Raw genomic sequence first — 27000 nt, forward strand, 5'->3', positions numbered from 1 at the left:
ACCGTCCTATGGTGCTGCCGCCAAGGCCTTCTTACATTACAGGCCCAGCCTCCACTCACTCTAAGGTCAGTGCTCAGTCCAACGTCAGGTCCATTCTGCGGTCCCTGCGGCGAATAGGGGTAAGCCAGGCCTCTCTCGCTCCCCTTGCCTTTCCAGGGCCGCGGCTCAGGTTGGGGCCCCGACGTGGACCGGGGAGCGTAGCGTCGCCTACGGGGCGGGGGTGGGGCCGGGGCGGGCCGGGGGCGGGGTCTGCGCCGGCGCCGGGTCCGGCGGGCGCTCTGCCAGCTGCGTAAACAATGCCGGAGCACCGCGGCGGAGCAGGTGAGCGGGCTGGAACGCGCGCGCGGGTCGCGGCCCGGTCGCCCGCGGCTCGAAGGACGCGGGGTGGAGCCGCAACCCGCGAGCCGGCCCCTGCCCTCCGCACGCCGTTCGCGGCGGTGGGTCGCGGCCCCTTGGAGGGTTCCGGGGCTGCGGCTCCAGTGGCCGGGGAGGGGAGGGCGCCGGGACAGCGGCGGGGCCGGCCCGGAACTGGGGAGTGGAAGGAGCGCGGGGAGGGGCCCCAGGCCTCGGGCCTTCAGCAGGGCCCGGTCCACCCGGCCGCTGGAGCTCCCGCCGGGGTGGACGCGGTGCGGGCTGTTACAGGGCCGGGGCATTTAAAGGAGCAGTGCACGTGGGTCTCGAAGGCGTGCGGACGCGGCATTGTGTTCCTCCCTCCTGGCTGGCACCTAATGGGCGCCCAGTCCTGCCGGCCTGTGGCACCCGGCCCGGGCAGTGCTTGGCGGGGGCAGGAGGGGAGGCGGAGGTCTTCCTGCGTACGTGAGGAACAGGACCTCAGGTCCGGGCTTGGAGACTCCCGTTTCGTTATCATTGGTATTTGGCCGTTTTATCAGGCATTTACAGCTGCAAGGAGACTTGCAGAATCTAGCTTTTGAAGCTGAAGAAAATTTTATCAATGAAGAAACTCAGCCCACAGAGCTAAAGTGACTTTGTTCAAGGTCACGCAGATCGGCTATATGAGAGCCAAGCTTAGAACCCGTTGTCCTGGACTCTAGTTCTGTTGTCCAGCCCTGGAACTAGACCTCGGCCCTTTGACAGTTGGGTGAAATGCCCCCGCCTGTGCCTTAATGAGTATTCCCTTTTTACGGTACGAACTGTGGATTGGTGCAGTACCTGCATCCTCATTTACAGACGGAGAACCTGAGAGGCATCCATCCCATCCGGAACAGTTGCAGAGCCAACTTGACCCAAAATTGACAACTTGGGTTGCCAGCCTGTCCTGAGAGTAACTGATCGGTACAGACCCCGGCTTCCGGTATGGATGCCCCTGCCTTCTACATAGACCCCGTTCTGTAGACACCTGAGTCTCCAAGGACTTCAGCCAAGACCTTTGGCAGTAGTTAAAAGGCTTCGTATAAGCTGCTTCCGGTGTGTGAGCCTCAGGTTCCCCTCTGTGTGAATGTGGCTGTGTGGGACAAGGAAACGTGTTGGCAGCGGTGTTGTCTGAGCCCGGCTGGTGAAAGGGCCTCGGGTCCTGTCTCCAGCTCAGAGCTGCAGCTTCAGCCACCCGTCAGGCAGGCCATCCAGGTTTGTGCCCTGGGTGTGCGAGGGAGCATTCAGGGCAGTGGCTGGGGGTGGGGGTCTTGGTGGAATGTTGCTGTGGAGTGGGATGGTGGTTGTGTCAGGTTTTTAGGAAAAATTCTGTATCGTTTGGTGTTGAAGTATCCGTGCACCAAGTCTAGAGTCTGACATGTGCATGCATGGGAGGTGAATGCCCTGAGCCTGTCTGTTTGAAGAAGAGGAGGACAAAGAAGAGCGTGGCCAGGGGCTGCCGCTCAGATGCGCCTGGGGGCCCGTCGCCCCTCCCCCCCAGCTTCCCTGTGGCTACTCACAGCCCCGCTGCACCCCCAGGCTTTGCCAAATGAGAGGCTCCCACCTACCTTGGCCTCTCCCTAAGTCACTGACGGTAATAATGACAATAACATAACTTAGGTTTCTAATATACAATAAAAAGCCATCTTGTACAGTGGTTGTCACAGTTGTCTTAAGAGCATCGATCACACTGAAGCAGTTCTTATTTTTAACCCTTTTACAGAAGGGGAAACTGAGGTTCAGGGAGACAAGCAGCTTGTCCTGTTGTGTGGCTTCCATGGCTGTGAGCACCAGGATTTGAACCCAGCTGGCTGTGTCTTCTTCATCTTTTGAGTTTTTGCACAGGAGGCTTCCCACACTCATGCCCTACCCATGTCACTGCACTACCGCCCAGGACATTGCTCTGTGGTCTCCATTAGCAACTACCTGGCAAAGCAAAAAACAAAAACAAAAATTTTTTATAAAGAAACCAAAGCAGTGTGTGTAGGTCACATTATGTTTTATTGAAGGCATGTTTGGCTGTTTTTCAGCTGTTGATTTGACTTTTAGACACTGTTTAGTTGGGGACTGGCAAGATAACAAATGTTTCTGCCAGTATTTCCACCTGTTCCTGGACTGCAGCAGCTGGGGGTGGGGCTGGGGGTGGAATACAAGGGCTCTGAGGCTGGCACACCCTCCACGCTGCCCCTGGCCAGGACCTGAGAGGTTCTCCGCACCTTGAGCTGGCCGGATCTGACATGGGCTTCAAGCCCTGTGTAATCAGTGTTGGTTTCTTGACCCGGAGGTGGTGAGGCTGCTGTGTTATTGCAGTCTGGGGAAAAGTAATTTCAAATTGTTCCTCAGGGAGGACCAGGTGTGAGGGAGGGAGATCATTTCTGTCCAGTTTCTTCGTTGCCTGGGAGAATGGGTTGCTGATTTGTCTTTGCTAAAATACAGTCTTCTGGAGCAGTGGGAAGAAAAATTAAAGGGTGCTCACTTTCTGCTGGTACCGTATCTGCTGAGACATATCCTGACCTCGTCTGTGTTTTGTAGGCTACCTGTGTGACTATGGTCCTGGGCCACTGAGTATGTGACCCTCACAAGTACTTTACAGCAGCAGAGAAGAGCTCCTTGTTGGTAATTTGGAGACCTGAGCTGTAACTGTGGCTTCTGGTCATGGGCCTTAACCTTTTGTCCTTTTGTCCCTCTGGGCTTCAGTTTCCCTAAATGGGAAATGGGGTGCTGACCGGATGGTCTATAAGGTCCTTGCCAGCTCTGACATCAGTCTACGGACTTGCCCTTTTGTTTGACAAAATGTTCACATTGCCGGAGTGCCCTGGACTGGGGCTAAAGTGGAAACACCCGGGGCCTGGATGAGGCGTGACCTTGGTGCTCAACTCGTGTGTCTGGTGGTTTAGCAGATTGTAGCTTTCCAAGAGGGCCATCAACAGGCTTCTGTTATCCCTTCTCACTGAGTCCCTGCCTTTATTTCATCTTCATTATAACTACCGGCTATTGAGCTCTGTGCCAGACACTTTACACATTATCTCTAGTTTTTACAGTCATCTTGCAAAGTGTGCCTATCCTGCTTTTTACAGAAGAGGACAGGGGCCATGTGAAGTGGCCCGAGTGTGCGGGCCACTTGTCCCAGTGTGTGGTTCACATCAGTCAGCTAGCTGACTAGTTTCTAAGGCTCAGCTTTTGCCCACTGGCTTACTGCTTCTCATTAAAACAAACAAACAAAACCCCACAATTTTTTCTGGGCCCTACTCAACGGTGGCCACCTTCCCAGCTTCCCTGTGCCACTTCCAAACCGCCCCTTTTCCAGGCTCCTTCAGGAAATGAGAGAAAATGTTTCCTGGGAACTTCTGAGTAGGAAAGGGCAGACAGAGGTAACTCTAGAGCCTGGGTCAAGGTTTCAGGAGGCCCCATAGGGTCGCCTGGGGCCTGTGACTTGGGAGGGCGGAGTGGGACTTCAGGGCCTCCCTGTGGGACTCAGGCCCTGGCTCCGGTGGAGCCCACCTCCCTGTGCTGGGGAGAACCATCTGGCAAGTGATGTGCATCAGAGTATGGGCAGGGTGGATGGACAGATGGATGAAGGTCAGCCAGGGCCAGTACACGGTCGGGGGAGACAGGCAGGCAAGCTGTGGGAATTTCTAAGGGAATTTCCTCAGCTCAGGAAATTCTTCCTTAGTATGAGGGAAGGCTGGGAACACCCCAGGGGTCATGGGAGCTCTGTGAAGTAGCCATGTGACCATAGACAGAGGCCCATTTAAAACCAATGCCACCCTCTTTGAGGGAGCACTGAAAAATAAAATGAACAAATGTGACAAAACAGAAACAGACCAACAGAATAAACTGTGGTTACTAGTGAGGAGAAGGAAACGGGGAGGGGCAAGATAGGGGAAGGGGATTAAGGGGTGCAAACAACTATGTATAAAGTAAATGATACAAGAATGTAATGTACAGCACAGGGAATATAGCCAGTATTTTACAATAACGTTATGTGGAATATCTATAAAACTATCAAGTCGCTATGTTGTACACCTGAAACTACTGTAATATTAGAAGTCAACTATCCTTCAATGATGAAAGGAAGTGAGGGGCACTGTTCAGCTAGGCCTGCAAAAACAAGTACCCAGATGCAAGCCTTTCTCTGCTGACCACCCGTTTGTCTTAAGTGCAGTGACTCCCAAGTTTCTTTTGGAGCCGAAATTTCCATCTTTTTGCATGAGGCACTAGTGTTTACTAGGACATTTAAAGATCGATTTCCTACTTAGGTCCATTGGCCTTCAACTTTAAGGTCAAAACCTTTGCATTTCTCTGAAATGAAAATCAGGTTGAGGAAATTGGGTCACCAGGGTTTCTGTAATAACTGCAGGAACTGCTGACACAGCAAGGTTGGGGAAATTCTCTGGGTCACACTCCCTTGGTTTGGCTCATTCAGCATTTGGATCCCATTCAGCTGATTAATGGGAGTGAGCAGTGGCTCCTTTGGATGTTTGATTTTACATCCTAATCCAAGGAGCTTTCAGCCACAGTGCTTTGTTCTGGGAAGGGTTTCCAGAATGCAGTCTTAGGCACCTGTTCCTCCCATTAGCTTCTCTGCATTTTCCCGCTGCTCCATCAGAGAGAACGGAGAGCCGGTTGCTATGTGGTTGATAGGATTTGACATCAGCAGTAGGAGAGTCACCCAGTCCCACCAGCACCTGCCTGTGAGTCAGCCTCCCGGCAGGAGTTCTTGGCGTCACTGGTGCTCTGATGTGGAGAAACATCTAGCAAGAAGGTTGTTTATCTGCATACATTTGAGTGGTGATTTTTCCCTCCAAGGATTGCAGAGTATCATCAGTCTTCAGTTCCAACTTAGAAGCAAAAGGAGTACATCCCAGCTGCTCTGTTCTCCTTCAGGAACCAGGTAATAAGAGGGGTTAGGAGAAGGTGTAAAAGAGGCTTCCCGAGTCCATCTGTTCCCCCCAATCCAGGGAGAGAGGATGTGGGAGAAGGCGGGATGGAAGAAAATCTGTCTAAATGTTGATACTTGTTATTTCCCTTTAAAAAATTAATAGCTTTACAAAAAATGCCAGGCACAATCCATGTTTATTATAGAAGCTTTGAGAAATGCAGAAAAATATAAAGTATCACCCACAATCTCACTATCCAAAGATAACCACCGTTAATGTTTTGTAATATTTCTTGCCAATCCTTCATACACATGCATTTTCTAAGACAATTCAGATAATTATGTATGTCAAGTTTTATATCTATTAAATTTAACATCTTGTTTTCATATGTTAGTAAATATTCTTTGAAGTGAGGTTTTTAGTAGTCATATGTTAGATCCCATCAAATGGATATATTATCATACAGAGTCAGGCATCTTGGTCATTTTCACTTTTTAAAAAAAATATATAAATAACTGCAACAACCATGTTTTTATGTAAATCTTTTATTATTTTCTTAGGACAGATTCCAAGAAGTAGCATTTCAGGATCAAAAGGTATGAATGTTTTTAAAGCCCTCGATTTTTACTGCCTTCAGAAAGGCTGGTCCATTTGGTACCAGCGACGCTTGAGCCCCAGTTTTACTACACCCTCCTTCGAGGTGGGCATTGCTTGGGGGCTTTTTCAGCCAGACCACTCTCTTCTCCCCCTGTGGCTCTCCTAGTCTGAAAAGCTTCTGCTCATCTGCCTCCCCAGTGGCTCTCTGACCAGGCACAGGGTATTCAGGAGGAAGGACTGTTCGTTCTTTCACGCCCCCATTCAGCGAGCAAGTTGTACAGGGCAGTAGGTGTGCCAAGCTAGGTGAGCGAGGCGCCCTGCCCCTGAGACAGGGAGGTGAACTGTAACTGGACACTTCCAGTACCAAGTCTGGGCCCTGGCTGGGGCATCTGATTACTCGGCAGCAGCTCCAGGGAAGGTCTAACACCAGCCTAAGAATTGCCCAGGGACCATCTCAAAATGCAGATCCCTGGACCTTTGGCCAGGATGGAACTTAGGATCTGCATTTTAAATAAGCACCCTAGCGTAGCATTTAAGAGCCCAGAACCTGACCACCTAGGTCCAAGGATGACTTTGAACCTATCACTTTTTAAATCTTGTTCCCTCATCTGTGAAATGGAGAAGGATAGCAGTACCCCGTACCTGACTGTTGTGTTTAGTGCATAGTGAGTGCTCAGCAGCTGTTCTATCACCACCCCTCGGGTGGCCTGGACCACTTTGAGAAACAGCATCTCAAGCATCTTACAGCTTTCTCAAAGTCCTAAGCCATGCCCTCAGGTGCTAGGAGCTCCGAGAGGCACCTCCGCCTCTGCTCATGACCACCAGGCCCAGAGGGCTGCGATTAGAGCCACAGCCAGGTCCAGCCCTTCCCTGCTGCAGCCCCTCTGTGCCCTGGTTTTCTGGGAGTCCTGGGCAGAGCGCAAGGAGGGAAGGAATCTTCTCAGGGAGCATTTGTTTTCTCGCGAGGAGGCCATGAATTACATGTGATGGATGGAAAAGCGTGTTTTGTAGTTTTCTGACTTCCTGCCTCTGTGCAATGCGATGCTGCATGGAAGGGATACAGTCCTTTTTTAAGCTCACTCTCCCTGGGCGCGTCCTTCACAGACTTCGGGAGGCAGAAGTGCATTCCTGGGATTTGGTGACTGGCTGAAGAAATGGAAATTGGAAGGACTTTACTTGATCCGGGTCCCGTGCTTTTCTGTCCCCACCCGCCCCGTAGCTCCCTGTCTCCTTCCAGGAAGCATCTTCACTCCTTGTCTGTCCATCTCCCCACTAGGGGAAGAGGCAGCCAGGATGCTGCAGCTGTTGTGGTTCTGAAGGATGAGCTTGCCCTCTGCCCTGGGAGTGCAGCCCTGCCGTTTAGATGCAGGGACTCCTGATCTGCTCCTCCAGTCGTGGTAAAGGCAAATCACAGGCCCTCCAGAGGCGTGGGAAGAATAGAAGGAGTGAGATCGTAACTAAATTATTAATTCACACCCCTAACAAATCTGACGTGCTACAGAATAAAGTGTGGAAAGAGCCGCTGCACTGCTCCAGTTGGAGTGTCCCGGTTTAGCTTGCAGAAATGCAGCCAGCTCTGCGTGTGGGTACCCCTTTTTGAGTCACAATGGACTCACCGTTGCCAGAGTGGGCAGCGAGGGGATCTCCTGGGTCCAGGCAGGGGTCTGTTTGGGATTTTTCTGGCGGGGCCCAGCCTTGCAGAGGAGGAGCGCTTTGAAGTTTTCCCTCCTGGGTCCCCATTAAGTGTTTTCTTTCGTTACCGTTACTGTAGATGAAGGAAGCTAGGAACTTCCCAAGGTCTCACAGCCTGTGGGGCTGCAAAGCCGTGTCCCCTCCAGCTGGGCTCTGAGGTAGACTCTGCTGGTCCCAGGTCTGGGCGCTGAGAAGCAGATCCGCCTCCTGGGCCCTAGGCCACACTAGTCCTGGGGCCTCCCGGGAAGAGGCAGGAGGGCTCAGCTGGCCCTCTGCTCCCACAGAGCGCACTCTGGTCACATCCCTCTTCAGCACCAAAACCCTGGCTGGCCCCCTCTGCTAGCTTCAGCTCCCCCTCCCCGGTCAGGCCTCCACGCCCCGCCCTGGGATGGTCCACCTCCCACCACTGCCTCCCTGGTCTCCACCTTAGTCGTAACTGCAGTAACACAGCGTCCTCGTCACCCTTCCCGCAGCTGCTTTACTTTACTTCCTACTGATGTCACTCCTGTACTTGTCTTATCTCTGCTGAACCCTGGGGAGCTTAGCGTGTTCATTCTGAAATCCCTGTGAGAGCCACGGGGGAGCCTTTTGTGAGGGCCCGAGTCTGTGAGGTGAGCTGAGTCAGGCTCTGCCGCAGGCCTGTACTTGGGGATGGAGTAGAAGTCCAGCTGGGAGTAATCCAGGCCACGGCCTGGGGCACTGTCTTCAAAAACAGCAGCAGCCTCGGACCCTGCCAAGATGAACAGAGCTGGCTGACTCAGTAGAAGGAACCTGCCTGCTCCATTTGAAAATCATAAATTCTTGGAGGCAACTGACGTGGAGATGAACTTTGAGCTGAGAGCAGACCTGACTGTGCCGAGTGGCGTGAGGCTGCCCCAGGGTCCCAGGAGGCAGGTGACGGGGAGCTGGCCCAGCCGCTAGCCCAGCTGACCTGCCCAGGATGTTGGTAGGGCTCCGGGCTGCCCCGGCTTCCCAGTGGTGCTGCTCTGCCCGCACCACTGCGGCACAGCAGTCCCGGGGGACAGGCTCCCTCCCGTATGGTCCCTACAGCCTTGTTTTTTCCTGTGGGTCCCACACTCAGCTGTACTTCCCCAGCGCACGCACACACGCGCACACACACTCACACACACACACTCACACACACGCTCGCCTCTCGTGGTCTCGGCTCACTGCTCCCGTGGCCGTCACTTCTAAACTCATGACTCTCATCTCCACCTCAGGCCCCAGCACTCAGCTGCCTCCCAGGCATCTTCACCCTTTTAACCCATTTACATTCAGCAGATTCCTGGATCAAATTCACAGTGTTTCCTCTGAAACCTTGTTCTTCCGCTTCTCCCATCCTACTCCCTGTCTGGCCCTAGTCCTGGACTCTGTCCCATTTTGTCCCACACATCTGGTCCTGTCTGTCTACCTCCTACCCTTTCTGGATTCTCTCTCCTTACTCCCATCCATTCTTGCCACCTTAGGCCCTCTTCACTACCCACAATTGTCTCCAGGGAGGTCACCTTTCCTTCTTTTTACTCCTTTTCAGTCAGTGGCCAGACTGATATTTCTAACCAGAGATCTGATCTGTCACCTCTGTCCTCGGGGGACGAAGCACACCTCCTGAACTCGGCACCAGAGACCCTTCACACCTCCACAGCATCACCATCCCAACCCCGGCAGTGCTGGGCTCAGGCGGGAACATTCTTCATGCCCTCTGCCATTCCCTCCCCCCTGGGAAAATCTGTCTCCGTCAGATGACGTTATCTTCTCCAGAAAACACTCCTGATCTCTGAGTTTTAGTCCCTTCTTTGTGCTTTTGTACCTCTTGATGAACACTTGGATTATATAATTTGTCACGTTGGACGGTTGGTTTTTAATTTTTTACGACAGAAGTGTCGTTGGCGCACGATAGGTGCTGAACAGACGTTTGTTGATTGAATGAGTGAGTGTGCTGGCAGTTTGGAGGGGCTCTGACATTTCTAGTTGGGGGTTTTGCCCCCTGTGGCCTGGATCTCCTCTAGCCAGTCCCTCTCGAGGTTGCTGCAGCCTCAGTAGTGGCTCCTGGGGACTGTTGCTTTATAGTAGTCCTTTGACAAGCGCGTCTTGGGTGGTCATTGCGGGCTGTGCAGGTCTTAAAGCCGCCTCTCACCCTCTGCTGCCTTTGCCTCGCAGGAGAGTGGAACGAGGTCCCCTGTGCTCCTTTTCCAGGCACTTTCGGAGGTAGGGTCATGCTCACATTCATGGCCTCTGACAGCGAGGAAGAAGTGTGTGACGAGCGGACGTCCCTGATGTCAGCCGAGAGCCCCATGCCGCGCTCCTGCCAGGAAGGCAGGCAGGGCCTGGAGAACGGAGAGGGTGCCGCCCAGTGGGTAGGTTCCCACCAGCAGTCCAAGGCCTCCGGACAGGTACCTGGGGTCCCAGTGGACAGAAACCAGGCATTCCCTGATGTGGGAGGGAGGGGAAAGTAAAGGTGAGAATTGGCCAAAAGGGCAGGTGGTCCACCGTGGTGGATCCTAGGTCTGTGAAGCCTTGATAGCAGACTTTGCACAGACACAGCCTATTACAGATCGACTCCCCGATGGACTGAGTGATTCTCTCCATCCTGGCCCTGCCCCTTAGGTTTGCCTTCCTAGTGCAGGTTACTATTTCCACAGGAACCTGAGAGTGAGTTTGGATGCCAGGACAGGCAGCGCAGAGACGAAAGGACGGTAGGAGGAAACTGCTAGAGGGAACCTTTTTGGTAGATGGCCAGACATGGTCACCAAGAGGTTACCTGATTCATGTTTGACTTTTGAGCTGGGGATGTGTCTTAGTTCAAGGCTGCTATCACAAAAATACCATAGACTGGGTGGCTTATAAACAGCAGAAATTTATTTCTCACTGTTCTGGGGCCTGGGAAGTCAAGATCAAGGTGCCGGCAGATCTGATGTCTGGTGAGGACCCACTTCCTGGTTCATAGGCAGCTGTCTTCTCTCTGTGTCCTCACCTGGCAAAAGGGGTGAGGGAGCTCTCTCGGGCCCCCCCCTTTTTTTTTTTTTTTTTTTTTTTTTTTTTTTTTTTTGCGGTACGCGGGCCTCTCACTGTTGTGGCCTCTCCTGTTGCGGAGCACAGGCTCCGGACGCACAGACTCAGCGGCCATGGCTCATGGGCCCAGCCACTCCGCAGCATGTGGGATCTTCCCGGACCGGGGCACGAACCCACGTCTCCTGCATCGGCAGGCGGACTCTCAACCGCTGCGCCACCAGGGAAGCCCTCGGGCCCCTTTTATAAGGCACGAATCCCATTTGTGAGGGCTCCCCCCTCGTGACCTAATCATCTCCCAAAGGCCGTACCTCCTAACACCATCACATTGGGAGTTAGGCTTCAGCATGTGAGTTTGGGGGACGCAGACATTCAGCCCGTGGCAGGAGGGGTGGGCTGCACTGTGATTTTGCCTCCGCAGCCTGCAGGGCAGGAGGTTGTAACATATGAAGTGGAGGATATACTTGGGAGAGTCATCTAGCGAAGCCACCTCCCTCCTCATCAGGGTAACACAACATCTGAATTTGCTAAATTCCATTCTTCCTTTTGCCCATTATAGTAATTTTTTCTTCCAGCCAGGCTTATTTCCCTTTGCTGAAACTTGAGCTCACTTCTCCTATCCTCCTCTGGGCTGTGAGAGAGATCTCACCGGCTCAAGACCACTGCACAGCTACTCCTTCGCCCATTTCTTGCTAGTTGCTTTGTCTTTTATCTCCTGGAGTTTTTATGCATTTCAGCTATTTCAGTTCCTGTTCATTAAGTGTTCCTTTCTTTCTCAGACGAATATATAGATGGAATTCTCTCTGCGAAGCACTGATACCAAAGAACAGCCACTTTTGATTTTTGTTTCATTTGGCTTTGTCTTGGCTGTTAATGTAATTAACAGAGCAGCTAATGATCCTGAATTGCCACGATTCCAAAACAAATCCTTGCAGATCAGCGTGTGCCAGCGCCTGGCGTCCTGTCCTCCTTCGCCGCCTCATCATTTATCCGTAACCCAGATCCTCCCAGATGCTTGATGCCCAGTTCGCCTCTTCGCTTCGGAGCTGCAAATCTTGCATGCTTGCTTTGGGGGGGCGGGGCGGGGTGCAAAAAGTTCAAAGTAATTTCTTGCTCTGCAAATTCCCAGTGTCTTATTCACAATCAGAGACAGTCCCCACGTCCCCATGTGTGCTGACCATTCTAGTTTGTGACGTTTCAACCAACAGAGTTTAATTTCTGCCCTCCTCCTATCACCTGGCCTGCCAAATTAGTGTGGCCATGTGAACAGAACTGAGTGGCATCCTGAGTCCCTACACTGAGGGAGGGGACAGATCTTTAGACATGCCCCAGACCCATTCTGCAGACCGTCCTCTTCCACAGCTAAGTGGACCGTGCTCGTCCACAGCAAAGTGGCCTCCCCTCCTGAATCTGTGGTGGTCAGCGCCAACTTAAATCTCTCGTTGTCCTCATAAACTTTTCAAATGTCCTGCAATTCCGCCACTCCCACATCTAAACTACAGCCCATAGACTGGTTCTTACATCTGGAAAGCAACATTCAAACTTCTCATTTCCGGTTCCAAAACACTCATGCGCCACGTCGCTAAGGCCTCTGGGGGGGCGTTCCGTGGCCCTCACAGTGTGGTTTCCCACAGAGAGGCCAGGAGAGCGAGGAGGACCATGAGGAGGACCCTGACCGCTACGTCTGCAGCGGGGTCCCCGGGCGGCCACCAGGCCTGGAGGAGGAGCTGACCCTCAAATACGGGGCGAAGCACGTGATCATGCTGTTCGTGCCTGTCACGCTGTGCATGGTCGTGGTGGTGGCCACCATCAAGTCCGTGCGCTTCTACACGGAGAAGAATGGACAGCTGTGAGTGGGGGGCTTGGCGGGGAGGGGGAGAGGGAGCTGGGGGAGGGGAGTGCAGCCTGTGTCGGCCCCATGCCAGCAGTGAAGAGCAGGACCGAGGAGCTGCCCGAGTCCACACCCTGGTCCGCCCACTGCCTCCTGGCTGTGTGACCTGCCTGGGTACCCTGCTAACCTTTCTCGGCCTCAGTTTCCTCGTCTGTATGATGGGTTTGATAACAAGGTTACCAGGAGAATTGAGTGAGTTGATCCACATAAAGGGCTTAGAAGAGCACCTGCCACCCGCCGGGCAGCGCTCCCGGCACGCTGGGTCTCACTGCAGGAGGCAAGCTCTCCGTCCCAGGTGTGGCTGTACCGCCCATCCCTGCGTGACCACAAGCAAGTTGCTTTCTCTCTGGGCCTCGTCATTCATATCCCCATGAATGTAAACCAAGGAGGACCAATGATTTCTTAGCTCACTTCCAGCCTCGCACGGGAGACTTTGTTTCTTTTAATAAAGAAAACGCAGGCAGAAGCAGCAGCCTGGGGAAATGGGAGGGCTCTCTCTGCTCCCTCCCCCAGCCTCCCTGTGGTTATTGCTGCCGAGTACCTTCTCTAAACATCTTTTTTTTTTTTTTTAGGGAGTTTTTGTTAAATTTTGTTTATGGTTTTTTTAATGAAAAGAGTAGAGAAAGAAGCCCTTGCCCTCAGGAAGCTTGTAGTCTGGTGGCGGGGGGTGGGTGGGTACTCAGAGCAGCTCAGGTGAAAAGCGTTAAGAGACCTTGAGCGCTTCGCAGGCAGTTTGTTTCCCTACGTCCAGAGCGAGGGATCAATGAATTACCTTCTGAGTTTATTAGCTGCCTGTGCAGCTATGGGGTTACGCTGGGTGTGGGTAGGGGAAGCAGTGGGGGGCAGAGGCGTCCTAGGCTCGATGGGGCTGATAAGGAAGTGGATGTAGGGAACCGCTGGGTCTCCCTGGACCAGAGCTGGGGATTGGGGTCAGCAGGGAGAAGCACTTCCAGGGGAGGGTTGAGTTGATGTGGGGGCCAGGGGAGGCCTTGGTGAGGCCAGCCAGGCCCTTCCGTGCGGCTACAGCGGCTCAGTCATAGGCCAAAGTCAGGAGCCAGGAGACGGGAAGGCAGGGCAGCTCATGGGGATGGTGGGCAGCGTGTGCCAGGGCAGCCAGAGCACGGTGCTGAGGGGCAGGGGTGCCCAGGGCACCTGCACCCCAGGTCCAGGCTCCCTGGGGGTGAGGCGTACAAGCAGGCAGGGCACAGAGACCTAGCCCTTGCCCCTCCCTCAGCATCTACACACCTTTCACCGAGGACACGTCTTCGGTGGGCCAGCGCTTCCTCAACTCCGTGCTCAACACCCTCATCATGATCAGCGTCATTGTCGTCATGACCATCTTCCTGGTCGTGCTCTACAAGTACCGCTGCTACAAGGTGAGCGCCAGTCCGCCTGCTTCCTCCTGCCTGCCATGCCTCAGTGCCTCTTTGGCAGCAACCCTGGCTCCTTTTTTTTTTTTTTTTTAAAACAGAGTTCATTTTTCTTCTGTAAAATAGACCCTGATTTTTGGTGCAGGCATACCTCGTTTTATCGGGCTTCACAGACACTGCGTGTTTTACAGATTCGAGGTTTGTGGCAACCCTGCGTTGAGCAAGTCTGTTCGTGCCATTTTTGCAACAGCATAATTTTTCAATTGATGCTGTTTTAAAAATTTTTTTAGACATAATGCTATTGCACACTTAATAGACTGCAGTATAGTAGAAACGTTAACTTTTACGTGCAGTGGGAGACCAAAAAATTTGTGACTCGCTTTCTTGCGTACTCTGTTTATCGTGGTCCAGAACCCAACCCAACCTCGCTGAGGTTTGCCTGTACTCTTTCCCACCCCACCTCTGCCCCCCGCATGGATTACCTAATACTCCTGTCCTTTGAACTTACACATAATCCCACTTACTTGAGTTCCTCTTTGCAGTGTTCATAGGGTTACTTCTCACGTTCAGAAGTTAATTTTATTTTGCTTCTCCTTCCGAAGAAGTGAGATGTTCTATTTTAGGCTCCTTTCACCCAATATACTTCCCCTCCAAGTTTATTTTTATTTTCCCATTTCCCTTTCGGCTGGAGATGTACAGCTGCTGTGCCGAGGTCTTCCAACACTGGGAGATGTTCGGGCGGGCCCCCTGCTCTGCGGGGCGGTCCCAGGGAGGAACAGGGGAATTGAGTCCCACGTGGCCCAAATCGTCCATAGAGATCCGTAAGCTTTTAGGCACGGGTTTCAGGCTTTTCTCCCAAGGAAGGCTTTGAAGCCTTGAAGACTGAACGGAAGTTGAACTAGACGTTACCTGATTTAAAACCGTTCACACACAGGCATGTGCGGCACTTGATATTAGGCTGCTGCCATCTGTGGAGCAGGTAGAGACAGATGGGGAGGCTCAGTCTAGAGGGACGAGCCCCGTCCCAGCGGGGGTGACGGGGTGGGGGGGTGAGCGGTGGGAGGGGGGCGTGTCCGAGAGCTGGAGCTTCTCAGTAAATAGCTACCTGTATAAAGGCAGAGTTCGTAACTGGGGCAGGGATGGCCGTGGGTGGCAGGAAGCAGGGTAGAGGGCTTTGTGTTTGGAGCAGAGGATACAGCACGCGTAAGGACAAGCTAGAAGGAGCATGGCCAGTGAAAAGCCGGCACTGCTCTGGTCAGCAGGGGTCACGCGACCACTCCCAGGGACTGTTAAGAGGCAGCTCGACCCTCCGTGCAGTAAGATTTACTCCGTGACGCGGGCAGGAGATGACGGTGGACTGGGCAGGCCCAGGTGGGATGAGGAGGGTCAGCACGTTCCAGAGGCGGCCCCTTCCCCTCTGGGTGGAGCGCACAGCATGGCAGACGGACCAGGTGGCCGCTGAGGTCCCCAGCGGCCTGAGCTGGTGACCGATGGTTCTGGCCTCCAGGGAGGCTGGTAGCGGTGACCACCATGCCGCTGCCGGCTGCCTAAAGGACTGGTTGAAGATCAGCCCCACCCTCGCCCTTGACCCTCTCTCATTTGGCCAGGGGAGGAGGAACGTGTCTTTCTGAAGACCTGTCTATAGGCCCTCAGGTGGGCAGTGATCCCCCGGGCTGACTCTTCTAAACAGGCTACCTCAAGAGTCTTCCCTGACCACTGTGTCTAATAAAATAGCACCCCAGTAGGTCTCCTGTCACTTTATCCAGCCAGTTTTTTTTTCATAGCCCTGTCACTTCATGCTAACATGTGTCTGTGTGTCTGTTGTCTCACTGCCCTCACACTGGGTTGCAGCCAGTGGGCGCAGAGACCTTGCCAGCCTTATCTCCAGAGCGTGGAATGTGCCTGGCGTGTCCAGAAGGAGTAGAGTGCTAGGTATTCAGACCTGAAGGAGCTCCAGCTCCTTCGTATGCTGGCTGGGTTACCTGGAGAGAACTCCTTGAGCGTCTGTGCCCTCCTTATCTGTAAAATGGCCACCTTCCAACATAGTCAGGGAGGAGCCTAAGGAAGAAGGGTTTCCAGGCCTGGGCGTCAGTCCTGAGGACCGGGGCCTGCGATCATGCTGCCTGTTTCCGTCTAGTTCATCCACGGCTGGCTGATCATGTCCTCCCTGATGCTGCTGTTCCTTTTCACCTACATCTACCTTGGGTGAGTGGCAGCCGGTGGGCAACAGGGTCCTTCGAGACCCCTCCCCTGTGGTACGAGTGGGTCTGAAGGACCTGGGAGGGAAGGGTGCCCCTTGGTCTCCACACCTTCCCCGTGTTGCTGCTCCAGGAGCCCGGCCTCCTCGACACGGGAGTGGAGCTGCGAGTTGGGCCACACGTCTCCTTCTGGTTCCTGATTTAAAACAAATAACGCAGAGCCATCACAGAGGGGCTTCTCTGTGAACCCCAGCGGGGGTGGGGATTCGGGGGCAGAAACCCCTCAAAATTTACATTCTGATCTTCGGGCTGGGCCTGGGTACCTCCTAGTTTATGGGGAAAGGGATCTCTCTTGCCCTGGATTTGGGACATCAGCCTGACCCAGGGGCCCAAAGAGACTGGAGGGACAGGAGAGAACACTTTTCCAAGGACCTTTTCCACAGGCAGAGGGTCTTCCAGGCCGTGCCGGCGCACGTTTATGGGAACCAGCCCAAGGATGAGACGTTGGGGTACTCCCCACCGTTTCATAAATTTTTCAAGTGGTTACATGTGGGGCTCATGGAAACAGGGAAGGAGATGTCAGCAGGTGAAGCCAGAGGTTGGAAGAACCCATGCTGGGACTTAATGATGGAAGGGTGTTGAACTGTGTCAGGGTCTAACATCTCCACTGAGTTTCCCAGCTCACGGGCTTGACTGTGGTCCCGCAGGGAAGTGCTCAAGACCTACAATGTGGCCATGGACTACCCCACCCTGTTCCTGACCGTCTGGAACTTCGGGGCGGTGGGCATGGTGTGCATCCACTGGAAGGGCCCCTTGGTGCTGCAGCAGGCCTATCTCATCATGATCAGCGCGCTCATGGCCTTGGTGTTCATCAAGTACCTCCCAGAGTGGTCTGCGTGGGTCATCCTGGGCGCCATCTCTGTGTATGGTAGGTGGGCCATGGAGTGACGTCCAGGGCTGAGTCCTCACTGCTGGACAAGGGTGATGGGTGTTGAGAAGTCTCCCCTCCCCCCACCCTGCCCCGGGAGGCCTGGATGATCCCCCTTCTAGAAAGTTCACCTTTGTAAAGAAAAAACAAGTGGGGTCCTGTAGAATCGTGACTGTTGACATGGTTACTAATAACAGCACTCACACCGTTAAGCGCTTTGCACACTGGAAGTCATTTGTTCCTCAGAACAACCCTGAGACTGGGCACAGTACCGATAAATAACGAGCACCCAAAATGTTAGCTGCTCTTCAGTTAGTATAGTCGTCCCTCGGTATCCTCGGCGGATTGGTACCAGAACCCCCTCAGATACCAAAACCCGAGGATGCTCAAGTGCCTTGTGTAAAATGAGGTATTATTTGCACATCACCTACGCACATCTTCTCGAACACTTTAGATCATCTCTAGGTTACTTGTAATGCATAACGCAACATAAACAATATGTAAATAGCTGTCGATGTGCAGCAAATACAAGTTTTGATTTTTGGAACTCTCTGGGATATTTTTCTGAATATATTTGATCCACAGCTGGTTGAATCCATGGATACGGAACCCAGAGATATGGAGAGCCGCCTGTATCAGTGTGATAGCCATCACCAGTACTGCTTCTTACGTTGTTAGGATAAGGAATTTGGGGCTCAGAGAAGTGGGACTTCAAGCCCATCCTCTGGTCTCTGAGGCACACAGCAGTTCCCTGTTTGCAGCTAGCCTGTTTGGACACCGCTCAGACCCCACTGTGGGCTCCAGCCAGTGCAGGCTCTAAGGATCGTGGCTGAAACCCCGGGGCGGGGGGGTGGATTGCTGGAGCAGCAGGGCGTGGTCTGAGAGCCTCGGCCTGGGGCTCTGGGACACGCTCGCTCCGACACCTGGTGTTCAGAGGACTGGTTCCTCTCTGGGGGCTGCTTGGGAATAAACATGTTTCTTAACATGCCAAGGGCGTCTTTGCTTTCCCAGATCTCGTGGCTGTGCTGTGCCCCAAAGGGCCGCTGAGAATGCTGGTAGAAACTGCCCAGGAGAGAAACGAGCCCATATTTCCTGCCCTGATATATTCATGTGAGTATATGATACGTACATGGCTTTCGGAGGTGATGAGGAGATAGTTAACCGTTTCCCTGACGAAAGGAGACGAGGCAGCCTCGGTGACCAGGAGGGCTCCACCTTCTGAGATGAAGGTGGGCTGTGTCTTGCTCTTAGACAGGAAGAAACTTGGAAAGTCAGAGCAGGAAGAGGACACCAGGGAATGTGGTCCTGCCCCGCAGCTTCCTCCCACCTGGCTCCAGTGGCACGTGGTGGCTATAGGCAGTGTTCCCATGAGCCCAAGGCCATCGACTCAGCCCTCCAGGCCCCTGATAAGGGACTTTGGAGAGGGACTCTTTAGGGTGGGGGTCTGGGGGGGAAGGGTGCGCCTACCTTTCCCTGGGCTGCCTCAACAGCTTCGTGGCTGGTTGAAGTGAAGTCTCTGAAGGGAATGCCTTCGGGGTTGCTGCTGGCCTCAGGGCCAGTGCGCTCGGGGATTTGTACTTATAAAGGCATAGGCATCAACAGACATGCATCGAATTCATACTTCGTGGTGGGCGCTGTGCTGGGCATTGCGGTTGCCATGGAAACAAGATCCACAAGGTCCCAGGCCTCGGGGAGCTCACTGCGCTGTGGTTTTCATGCCCTCCCCTCTGTTATTCACGTAGAGAGCCTGAATTTCTGGGGCTCAGTTGTCTGCAGGGCGCACTGGGAAACAGCCTATGAATGGCTAGAGTTGGCACTCTATACAAATGAAGAACCGAGCTCGTCGTGGAGAGCCGCTGGCGGCCTGGCCCCAGGGTGAGAAAGCACATTCCAGGCACAGCCTAAAAAATGAGCAGAGACTGTGTTTGGAAAGACTGAGCCATGTCAGACTTCCGCTCGCCGTCGCTGTGCTCTGACGGAGCTTACATTCTAGGAGGGGAGGCAGACAGGGACCCAACAGGCAAACTAAGTCAGGAGGTGAGAGCCCCATAGAAAGATAAAGTGGGGGGCGGTGGGGGGGGCGTGAAGGACTCCAGGGCAGTGAGGGGTGCTATTTTACAGAAGGTGGTCAGGGAGGCCCTGTGTCATAGGTGACATTTGACCAGAGACCCGCCTTAGGAATATCTGGTGACAGAACTCCAGGCAGAAGGAACAGCGGCAAGTGCAAAGGCCCTGAGGTGGGCGTGGGCCTGGTGTGCTCGGAGCGCCCCGAGGCCAGGCAGAGGGAGCCAGCGGGGAACGGGGGAGGTCAGATCCTCTCAGGCCATGGTGGGGACTTGGCTTTTATTGCTGAGTGAGATGTGATGCCACTGGAAGACTGTGGACTGACCTGACTACGTTTTAACAGGACCACGAAGGTTGTATCAGGGACAAGGGTAGAAGCAGGAGCCAGGTTTGGAGGCTGAATAATAATCCGGGAGAGAGGTGTTGGCGTTTGGCCCCAGGGCAGCAGTAGAGGCGTTGAGATGTGCTTGGACTCTGCAGACATCTTGGAGGCAGAATTGGCGAGATTTTCTGATGGTTGGGGTGCAGGTTGTAAGAAAGAGAGTCAAGGTTACTGTCAGTTTTTTGGGCCTGAGCAACAAAAAGGATGGAGTTGCTGCTTACTGAGAAGGAGAAGGCTGGTGGGCGGGTCGGGGGGCAGTTGTTGAGAGCATTCAGGGCATGTTGAGTCTGAGATGCTCACTGGACATTCAGATGGAGAGTTGGAGAGATGGGATAAGAGTTCAGGAGAGAGTTTCTAGGCCAGAGAGAGAGAACATGTTAGTACCACAGGATCCAGCAGTCCTGCTTCTGGACATAGACCCAAGAGGATTGAAAGCAGGATCGTGAACAGATTTTTGTGCACCCATGCTCACAGCAGCACTCTCCACAATATCCAAGAGATGCAAGCAACTCAGGTGTCTGTGGATGGAAGAACAGATAAACAAAATGTGGTATATACAGAGAACGGATTATTATTCAGCCTGAAAAAGGAAGGAGGTTCTGACACGTGCTCCAGCATGGATGACCCTTGAGGACATTATGCTAAGTGAAATAATCCAGTCACAGAAAGATCAATACTGTATGAGTCCCCTTATACGAGGTATCTTAGGTAGTCAAAGTCATAGAAACAGAAAGCGGAATGGTGCTTGCCAGGGGCTGGGGGATGGGGAGTGGGTACAACGTTTCAGTTCTGCAAGACAGAAGAAGTTCTGGAGATCTCTTTCACGGCAGTGTGAGTATACTTAACACTATTAAACTGTATCCTTAAAGATGGTCAAGATGACATATTTCATGTTACATGTTTTTTTACCACAATAAAACAAAAACATAATTAGTTCACCAAACTTGTTCACTAACAACATTATCATTGTTTTTGTGAGGAGGCCAAAAAAGACAGGAAGAAGCATCGTCTGCCCACACCTGGTCAGTGAGTCTGGACCCCCAGCGGCCCCCTAACAGTGGGGCGTAAGCAAATACCCACAGGAACTGAGGGTCCTGTGCAGACTTCCTGGGGACACAGACTGGCCCGCCTGCCTCCCAGGCCCTGGGGGCAGCCACAGGTAGTACTGCCTGAGGCCTGACCCTTCTCTCCCTCCCCAGCCGCCATGGTGTGGACAGTGGGCATGGCCAAGTTGGACCCCTCCTCTCAGGGAGCCCTTCAGCTCCCCTACGACCCAGAGATGGGTGAGTATCAGGGGGCTGACAGCCTCTCATCATCGGGGGCGGCTTTTCACCACATCCAGCTCAGCCTGGCCTGGCCTCTGCGGGAGGCACGAGGGCCGGAGGGGCAGGTGGGAAGACCAGCCCCCCCTGGACACGCACGCCCTGGGGATCGAGTGCGGTGGGACCGCGCTCCTCTGCCTCCGCCCCGTTCCTCTCCCTTCCCTTCCCTTGTGTGTGGACTGGAGAATCCTCTTTGGGTCGGGCTGGGTGTGGGGGGTAGGGGGATGGTAAGGGCAGGGGAGCCCTGAGCTCAGAGAACCGTCTGACGGGCTGTCGTCTCTCTCCCTTGCTCCCTGCTCACACGACACCGGACACCCAGAAGAGGACTCCTGTGACAGTTTGGGGGAGCCCTCGTACCCTGAAGTCTTTGCGCCCCCCCTGCCTGGCTACCCGGGGGAGGAGCTGGAGGAGGAGGAGGAAAGTAAGGTGTCCCGACCGTCTGCGTGGGCCCGGGTGGGGCCCCCTGAGGTCAGGGGAGGAGGGCGCGAGGGGAGGAGCCCCTTCCACATCAGAGACGGCTTCGCAAAGTCGAGGAGGAGCCTGCAAAGGCGCAGCCTTGTCGGCAGGCCACGGGGACTTCTACGCCCAGGCTGCACCTCGTGTGTGGCAGACACTGGTTGAGCACCAGCTGCGTGCCCGCTCTGCGCTGGGGGGCGGTCGTACGGACGCAGCTCTGGGGGACGCAGCTACGCAGGCGTGGGCACTGACCGCCCTCCCCGGAGCCGGGAGGACCGTGAAGGAGAACACGGGGTGATGGGGAGCGCTGACGGGGCTCATGACCTGTTTCAAGGGGTCCGAGGAAGTCGCCTGAGGAAGTAACTTCTGAGCTGAGCTCCAGAGGCTGAGCCACTGGAACTCGGAGAGGGGGACGCACAGCGGGGGTGCGTTTCCAGCTGAGGGGACCTTGGGAGCAGAGACCCTGAGGCAGACGGCACGGTGAGTTAGAGCCAGTGAAGGCAGGACGCTGAGACCCGAGTGCAGAGACGGGGCAGGGAGGCAGGCAGGGACTTGAGGGGCCTTCTGGATCAAAACGGGGATCTGGTCTGTGTCCCGTGAGCGGTGGCAGCCGTGGGGGGTGGGGGAGGGTTTTGAGCTGCATGGGAGGAGGGGCATGAGGGAGAAGGGCAGGTTTGTGGCTGGCCGAGTGTGCACCTGCGTGGCTTGAGGACGTCCCCATGCAGCCATGGGGGACGCAGGCGTGGGCTCTGAGCTCAGAGGGCCGGCTGGGCTGGGCAGGTCAGCGCCAACAGCACGGCTCCGTGATGGGACTGACGGTGGAGCTGGGGTGGAGACTCCCCCAGGCAGAGCCCCGGGTGTTTGGGGGCAGAAGGAGCTGGTGTGGAAGGCCGTCCTGAAGACACACCCAAAGACGTTCTAACATATGGCTGTGTTCCCAAGGGGATTAAAATAGCCATTCCATCAGCACACGTTTCTGTACCACCTACTATGTGCCGGGTGGCACGTGGGAACAGGGAGGTGCTGCAGGATTAAAACAGCCTCTGCCCTTGAGAAGTTCCCCGTGGGAGCAGCCCAGGTGGGAGGAGGTGAGGTATAAAGTACTCAGGGCAGACCCGGGGAAGAAGATGATGCCGAGGTGGGCCTGGAAGGACAAGTCGGTCACCCGGCAGACAGGCTGCCAGGCTGCAGCCCAGGCCTGGCGCTGAGCCCCCGGAGTCAGCGTGGATCCCACCGGGGCACAGTCCACAAGGCCACCCTCGCTTCACACGCCAGCCCCAAGTCCTGGGGGTCTCCAGGCCACCCGCACTTCTGACCGACTGGCTACAGATCTGGGAGTTCCCACAACCCCCGCCCCCCAGGTTGGAAAAGTTGCTAGAACGACTCACAGAACTCGGGAAAGTACTAAACTTAGAATTACAGTTTTAGTATAAAGGATACAAATCAGGACCAGCCAGATGAAGAGCCACATTGCTCGCGGGACTGGACTTCATCTCCAGGCTCCCTCTCCTCCCCAGAGGTTGGTGTGGCCCAGAGTCCCAGCCCCCTTATCACATAACCACGTGGTCTTTCTGGAGACCAGCGCCGTCCTGATCCTCTCGTTTGCATAAATGATCCAAGGGGCTCCTGAATAACAGACACTTCTGTTACTGGGGAAATTCCAAGGATTTGGTCTCCCTCCTGGAACCAGGGACAAAGGCCAGTTAGATTCTTTGTTACACAGCAGCATTGGCAAAGGCTCAGATGAGAGAGGAGGAGGCCTTCCGGGAGCTCGGGGCAGTTTGGTGGCCCAGGCAGCTGGGGGCCGGACCTTCAAGGGTGCATGGCACTCACAGGAGCTCGAACTTCATCCCGCAGGCTGTGGGGAACCATTAGTGGTTTGCTGCAGGGAATTGAAGTGAGCAGAGCTGCATCCCAGACAGATCCCGGGCAGCAGCAAGGAACACAGACTGCTGGGGGACCAGGTGAGGGAAGAGTCATGAGGGCCCAGCTCAGGCAGCAGGCTGAGAGGAGGCGGTGCTACCACATACCTGGGCCGCACTGACAGGACTTGGCTGGGCAAGGGATGGGCAGGGAGGCGTGGAGGGTGACGGGGGAAGGTGGGAGGCTCTGCAGGACATCAGATGGAGACGCCACGGACACACGAAGGGGAGCGATGCTCGAGAAGGTCAGGGTTGGAGACCCGAGTTGGAGTCACCAGGATATACATGTTGTCAGAACTGCGGGTCCCCAGAAGGTACCCAGGGAAGGTGTAGGGTCAGAATGGAGAGCGAGAGGGACAGCGTGGGCGACGTTTACGGGATGAAGGGAAGGGCGCTTGTGGAGGACCCCGGGGAGTAGCCAGCCAGGGGACAGGGCGCTGAGACAGGTAGCGTGAGGGTGTCCATGGGGGCCGGGCGGTGGCCTGGCCAGAGCACATTGGCTGGGGGACATGGGACCTGCCGCCACAGGTCTCTGAAGTGCCTGGGAGGTGAGCGCAGTTCCTTTGAGAAAGAACTGATTGAAAAAGAAGAAGGGAGGGGAGAGGGCAGGCAGAGCAGGGAAGCAGGAGTGGGGGTAGCGGCGAGAGGAGGCACGGCAAGAGAAGTCACCTTTGTAAGGTGACGAAACTGGAGTGTTTGCTCTGTGCCGAGGCAGGAGCCAAAGTGAGGAAACTGAAGTCAGAGAAGAGGGGCCGTGGAGGAAGGGACAGACTGAGGTGAGGGGCCTCTTGCTTGGAGCCCAGAAGGGAGGCGAGGGGGGCAGACAGGACAGAGCATGTTTCCTTGATGCAGACCTCCTCAATTCAAGTCTGTTTCTTAAACATTTTTATTGTCTGTGATGAATAAAATTATCCTATAAACGAGCGTACAGGGCAGTTGTACGAAAGGAAACAAATGAAAGCATTCTAGAAGCTCTTGTTTCCTTATCAGTAATGGATACACTAGTTACAAATTATGTTTACTTATTTGTTTAATTGAAGTTTAGTTGATTTACAATGTACATTTACGTACTTTTAAGGGACATGAGTCTCCAGAGAACCTCAGGTATTGTACATGTTCTTGAAAGTAGTGAAATTAAATTTCCTAAAAAGCATTTATAATTCAAACTGAGCGCTCTGTTGGGTAGCCTCCCATCAGCCCCAGGCAATGCATTTTATTCACTCTTGTCTTAACCAAGTGCCAAGCACCAGTTTGTTTGTTTTTTGGTTTTTTTTTGCGGTATGCGGGCCTCTCACTGCTGTGGCCTCTCCCGTTGCGGAGCACAGGCTCTGGACGCGCGGGCTTAGCGGCCATGGCTCACGGGCCCAGCCGCTCTGCGGCATGTGAGATCTTCCCGGACCGGGGCACAAACTCGTGTCCCCTGCATCGGCAGGTGGACTCTCAACCACTGCGCCACCAGGGAAGCCCGCCAAGCACCAGTTTTACTCGAGTTATCAGAAATGCTGGCTTTGCACAGCCCAGAATGCAAGTCACTCAGACTACAGGTTCCCCCTTTTTCCCACTGGCTGCTGTTCTTTCAAGGCAGCCAGTCCTTGTCCCAGAGTCCAGGTGAGGTGAGCTGGGCAGTCACACTACCCCATCTGCCCTCTGCGTTCCTTAGGACTCTGGCCCCTGGGCTGGGCAGAGAACCTGGGTTGTTTGGCTGGGGTCAGCCTTCTCTGCCGCTTCCTCCTGGGGCTTCCGAGACCTATGGATTCCCTCTGTCTCCACCACACAGGGGGCGTGAAGCTCGGCCTTGGAGACTTCATCTTCTACAGCGTGCTGGTGGGCAAGGCGGCAGCCACGGGCAGTGGGGACTGGAACACCACGCTGGCCTGCTTTGTGGCCATCCTCATCGTGAGTGGGCTGGGGGATGCTCCCCGCCCAGCCCTGGGTAGTGGGGCCCCTGAGGGTCTGTCTGGTGGGGGGCCCAGGAACCCAGGGGAATTTTCAGGTGCTGTTATCCCTTGGAGGGGCTGGGCAGGGTTGCCAAGAAGATCCTCAAGATGAGACCGAGGTTTACAGGAGGTTCTGGTCATCAACAGCTGCAGGCACAGCACAGGGGAGCAGTGACCAGGGGCTCTGACATTACGGAGCTTGTGCACCGGGTGCCAAGGTCTTGGCTAGCTCTTTGCATCTGTCTCACGGCACCTGCGAGGCAGGGATGGTGACCTGAGATTTACAGAAGACGGAATAGGTGGAGGGCCTGGCCCGTGGGCACAGAGCTGTGAGGGCCGAGCTGTGATTTGAACTCGAGTCTCTGAAGCCAGGGCTGTGTGTTTTCCCTCCATGCCACCCAGGCACCATGGGGTTCTGAAGCCCCATGGGAACTCCTAGGACTTGAGACGGGGGCCCATCACTTTGAACCCCAGCAGTGAAATTTGGAGACCTGTATGTCACTTAACATGGCCAGATACACATGGTGGGGAAGCGTCTTACGGTGATTGGAGAGGTGGAGGCTCTGAACGGTGCATACTCGGTGTTCTGCCTGGTGAACCCCGGGTGGCACGTGGCACGTTAGGGCCGAGGCTCCAGTCCTGCAGACATTCTGTATTTGCCCAGTGTGCGTCAGGGATGGGGCAGTGAACTCCCAGGCTCCTCCACTTCCAGATTGTCTGCCCTGAATTCCTGCTCTCCCCAGGGATAGGGCAGGCACTCTGGTTTCCTGTCCCCACCCTGGACCACTGCCTGCATTGACTGGGCTGGGAACAGGATAGGCAGCCACTGGGCCTGCTCCCCAGGGCGGGGTCACGTGGCATCTTGGTTCCCTTGGTGTCAGCTGCTGAGAACATTGCTGGCTTTCAGTCCAGCCCGTCCAGGTCTTGTATAAATATACGTCCCCTTGGGGAAGCTCCTCACCATCAGGTCACGCATCCCTCCAGCAGCCAGCCAGGGGAGGTAGTCTGGTAGTGGCAACCCCGTTCTAGGGGTCAGGAGGCCGGCTTTCTGGTTCACCCGTCCCTGTGCAGGGCGTTGCTATGGGGTGAGAACTCCTGCCCTCAGGCACCTCACAGAGCTGTTGAGGGGACCAGGGAAGATGACGGGGCGTCCAGGGCTCCTGAACCCAGGGACTCTATCATCACTGACTGCTCTCCGTCCCCCGTCCACACCCGTGGTCACCACCAACCCCCTCGCCTTTGTGTCCTGCAGGGTTTGTGTCTGACCCTCCTGCTGCTCGCCGTGTTCAAGAAAGCGTTGCCCGCCCTCCCCATCTCCATCACGTTCGGGCTAATCTTCTACTTCTCCACAGACAACCTGGTACGACCTTTCATGGACACCCTGGCCTCCCATCAGCTCTACATCTGAGGGGAAGCCTGGGCACCGTGGCCTGGAAGCTGGAAGAAACGGTAACTGGATGCAGTTGTGCAGTTGTACACTCTAGTGCCATATATTTTTAAGACTTTTCTTTCCTTAAAAAAAAAAAAGCGGGGAGAGAGTAAAAAAGTGTCATGTTTACTTTGTGAAGAGGAAGGACCAGCTTTTTGGTGCTGGTTGTTTTGTCACCAGGCCGTGGCTCACCCCTTCGTGAGCATTTGCTTCACCAACAGGAGACGTGGGAAATCGGTCCAGAGGAGCTGAGGAAGGTTCTGAGACGTGGGAGGGGCTTGGGGAAGGCCCCTGCTCTCGCCCCACAGCCTGGAGTCCTCTGAGGGCCTAGCCGGAGGACGGGGCGCGTATATTCGGGACCGGGAGGTCACGCCTGGGACGGCATGTAGCGCCTGCTCGCTCTGGCCGGAGAGGAAAAGCCAATTTTCTCTGCAAGGAATGTTCACCAACGCTTTGTCTATGATGCTGTCATCATTTTATTACCTTTAGAGTCCTTGTTAAAAGCAGTTACTGCTGGGAAGTGTCTTAATATCAATAAATAGACGAATCCTGTTGCA

General features: G+C 54.6%; 1 protein-coding gene and 1 long non-coding RNA gene across 9 annotated transcripts in view; one reads left to right on the forward strand and one right to left on the reverse strand.

Moving 5' to 3' along the window:
- The window catches only part of LOC307186654, a 30442-nt gene extending 30222 nt beyond the window's left edge, over positions 1-220 (reverse strand). Inside the window, exon 1 of the long non-coding RNA XR_013828444.1 lies at positions 60-220. This is a non-coding gene — a long non-coding RNA (uncharacterized lncRNA). The remainder of the gene's footprint in view (positions 1-59) is intronic.
- PSEN2 (presenilin 2) lies at positions 38-27000 on the forward strand. 8 transcript variants are annotated; one of them, XM_079921969.1, is made up of 14 exons: positions 38-65; positions 1189-1312; positions 5179-5263; positions 5810-5845; positions 9732-9928; positions 12179-12393; positions 13670-13811; positions 15943-16010; positions 16711-16931; positions 17943-18041; positions 20577-20660; positions 21019-21120; positions 24855-24973; positions 26267-27000. In XM_079921969.1, the coding sequence occupies exons 5-14, from the start codon at positions 9752-9754 to the stop codon at positions 26420-26422; spliced, it is 1383 nt and encodes a 460-aa protein (XP_079778095.1). In that variant the 5' UTR covers positions 38-65; positions 1189-1312; positions 5179-5263; positions 5810-5845; positions 9732-9751; the 3' UTR covers positions 26423-27000. The 8 variants fall into 8 exon arrangements, with proteins under 8 accessions (XP_079778095.1, XP_079778094.1, XP_079778097.1 ...); XM_079921968.1 differs by lacking the exon at positions 38-65 and adding an exon at positions 245-321; XM_079921970.1 differs by lacking the exons at positions 38-65; positions 1189-1312 and adding an exon at positions 265-321.

The sequence above is a fragment of the Stenella coeruleoalba genome (assembly GCF_951394435.1).
Source record: "Stenella coeruleoalba genome assembly, chromosome: 1".
Taxonomy (NCBI): Eukaryota; Metazoa; Chordata; class Mammalia; order Artiodactyla; family Delphinidae; genus Stenella; species Stenella coeruleoalba.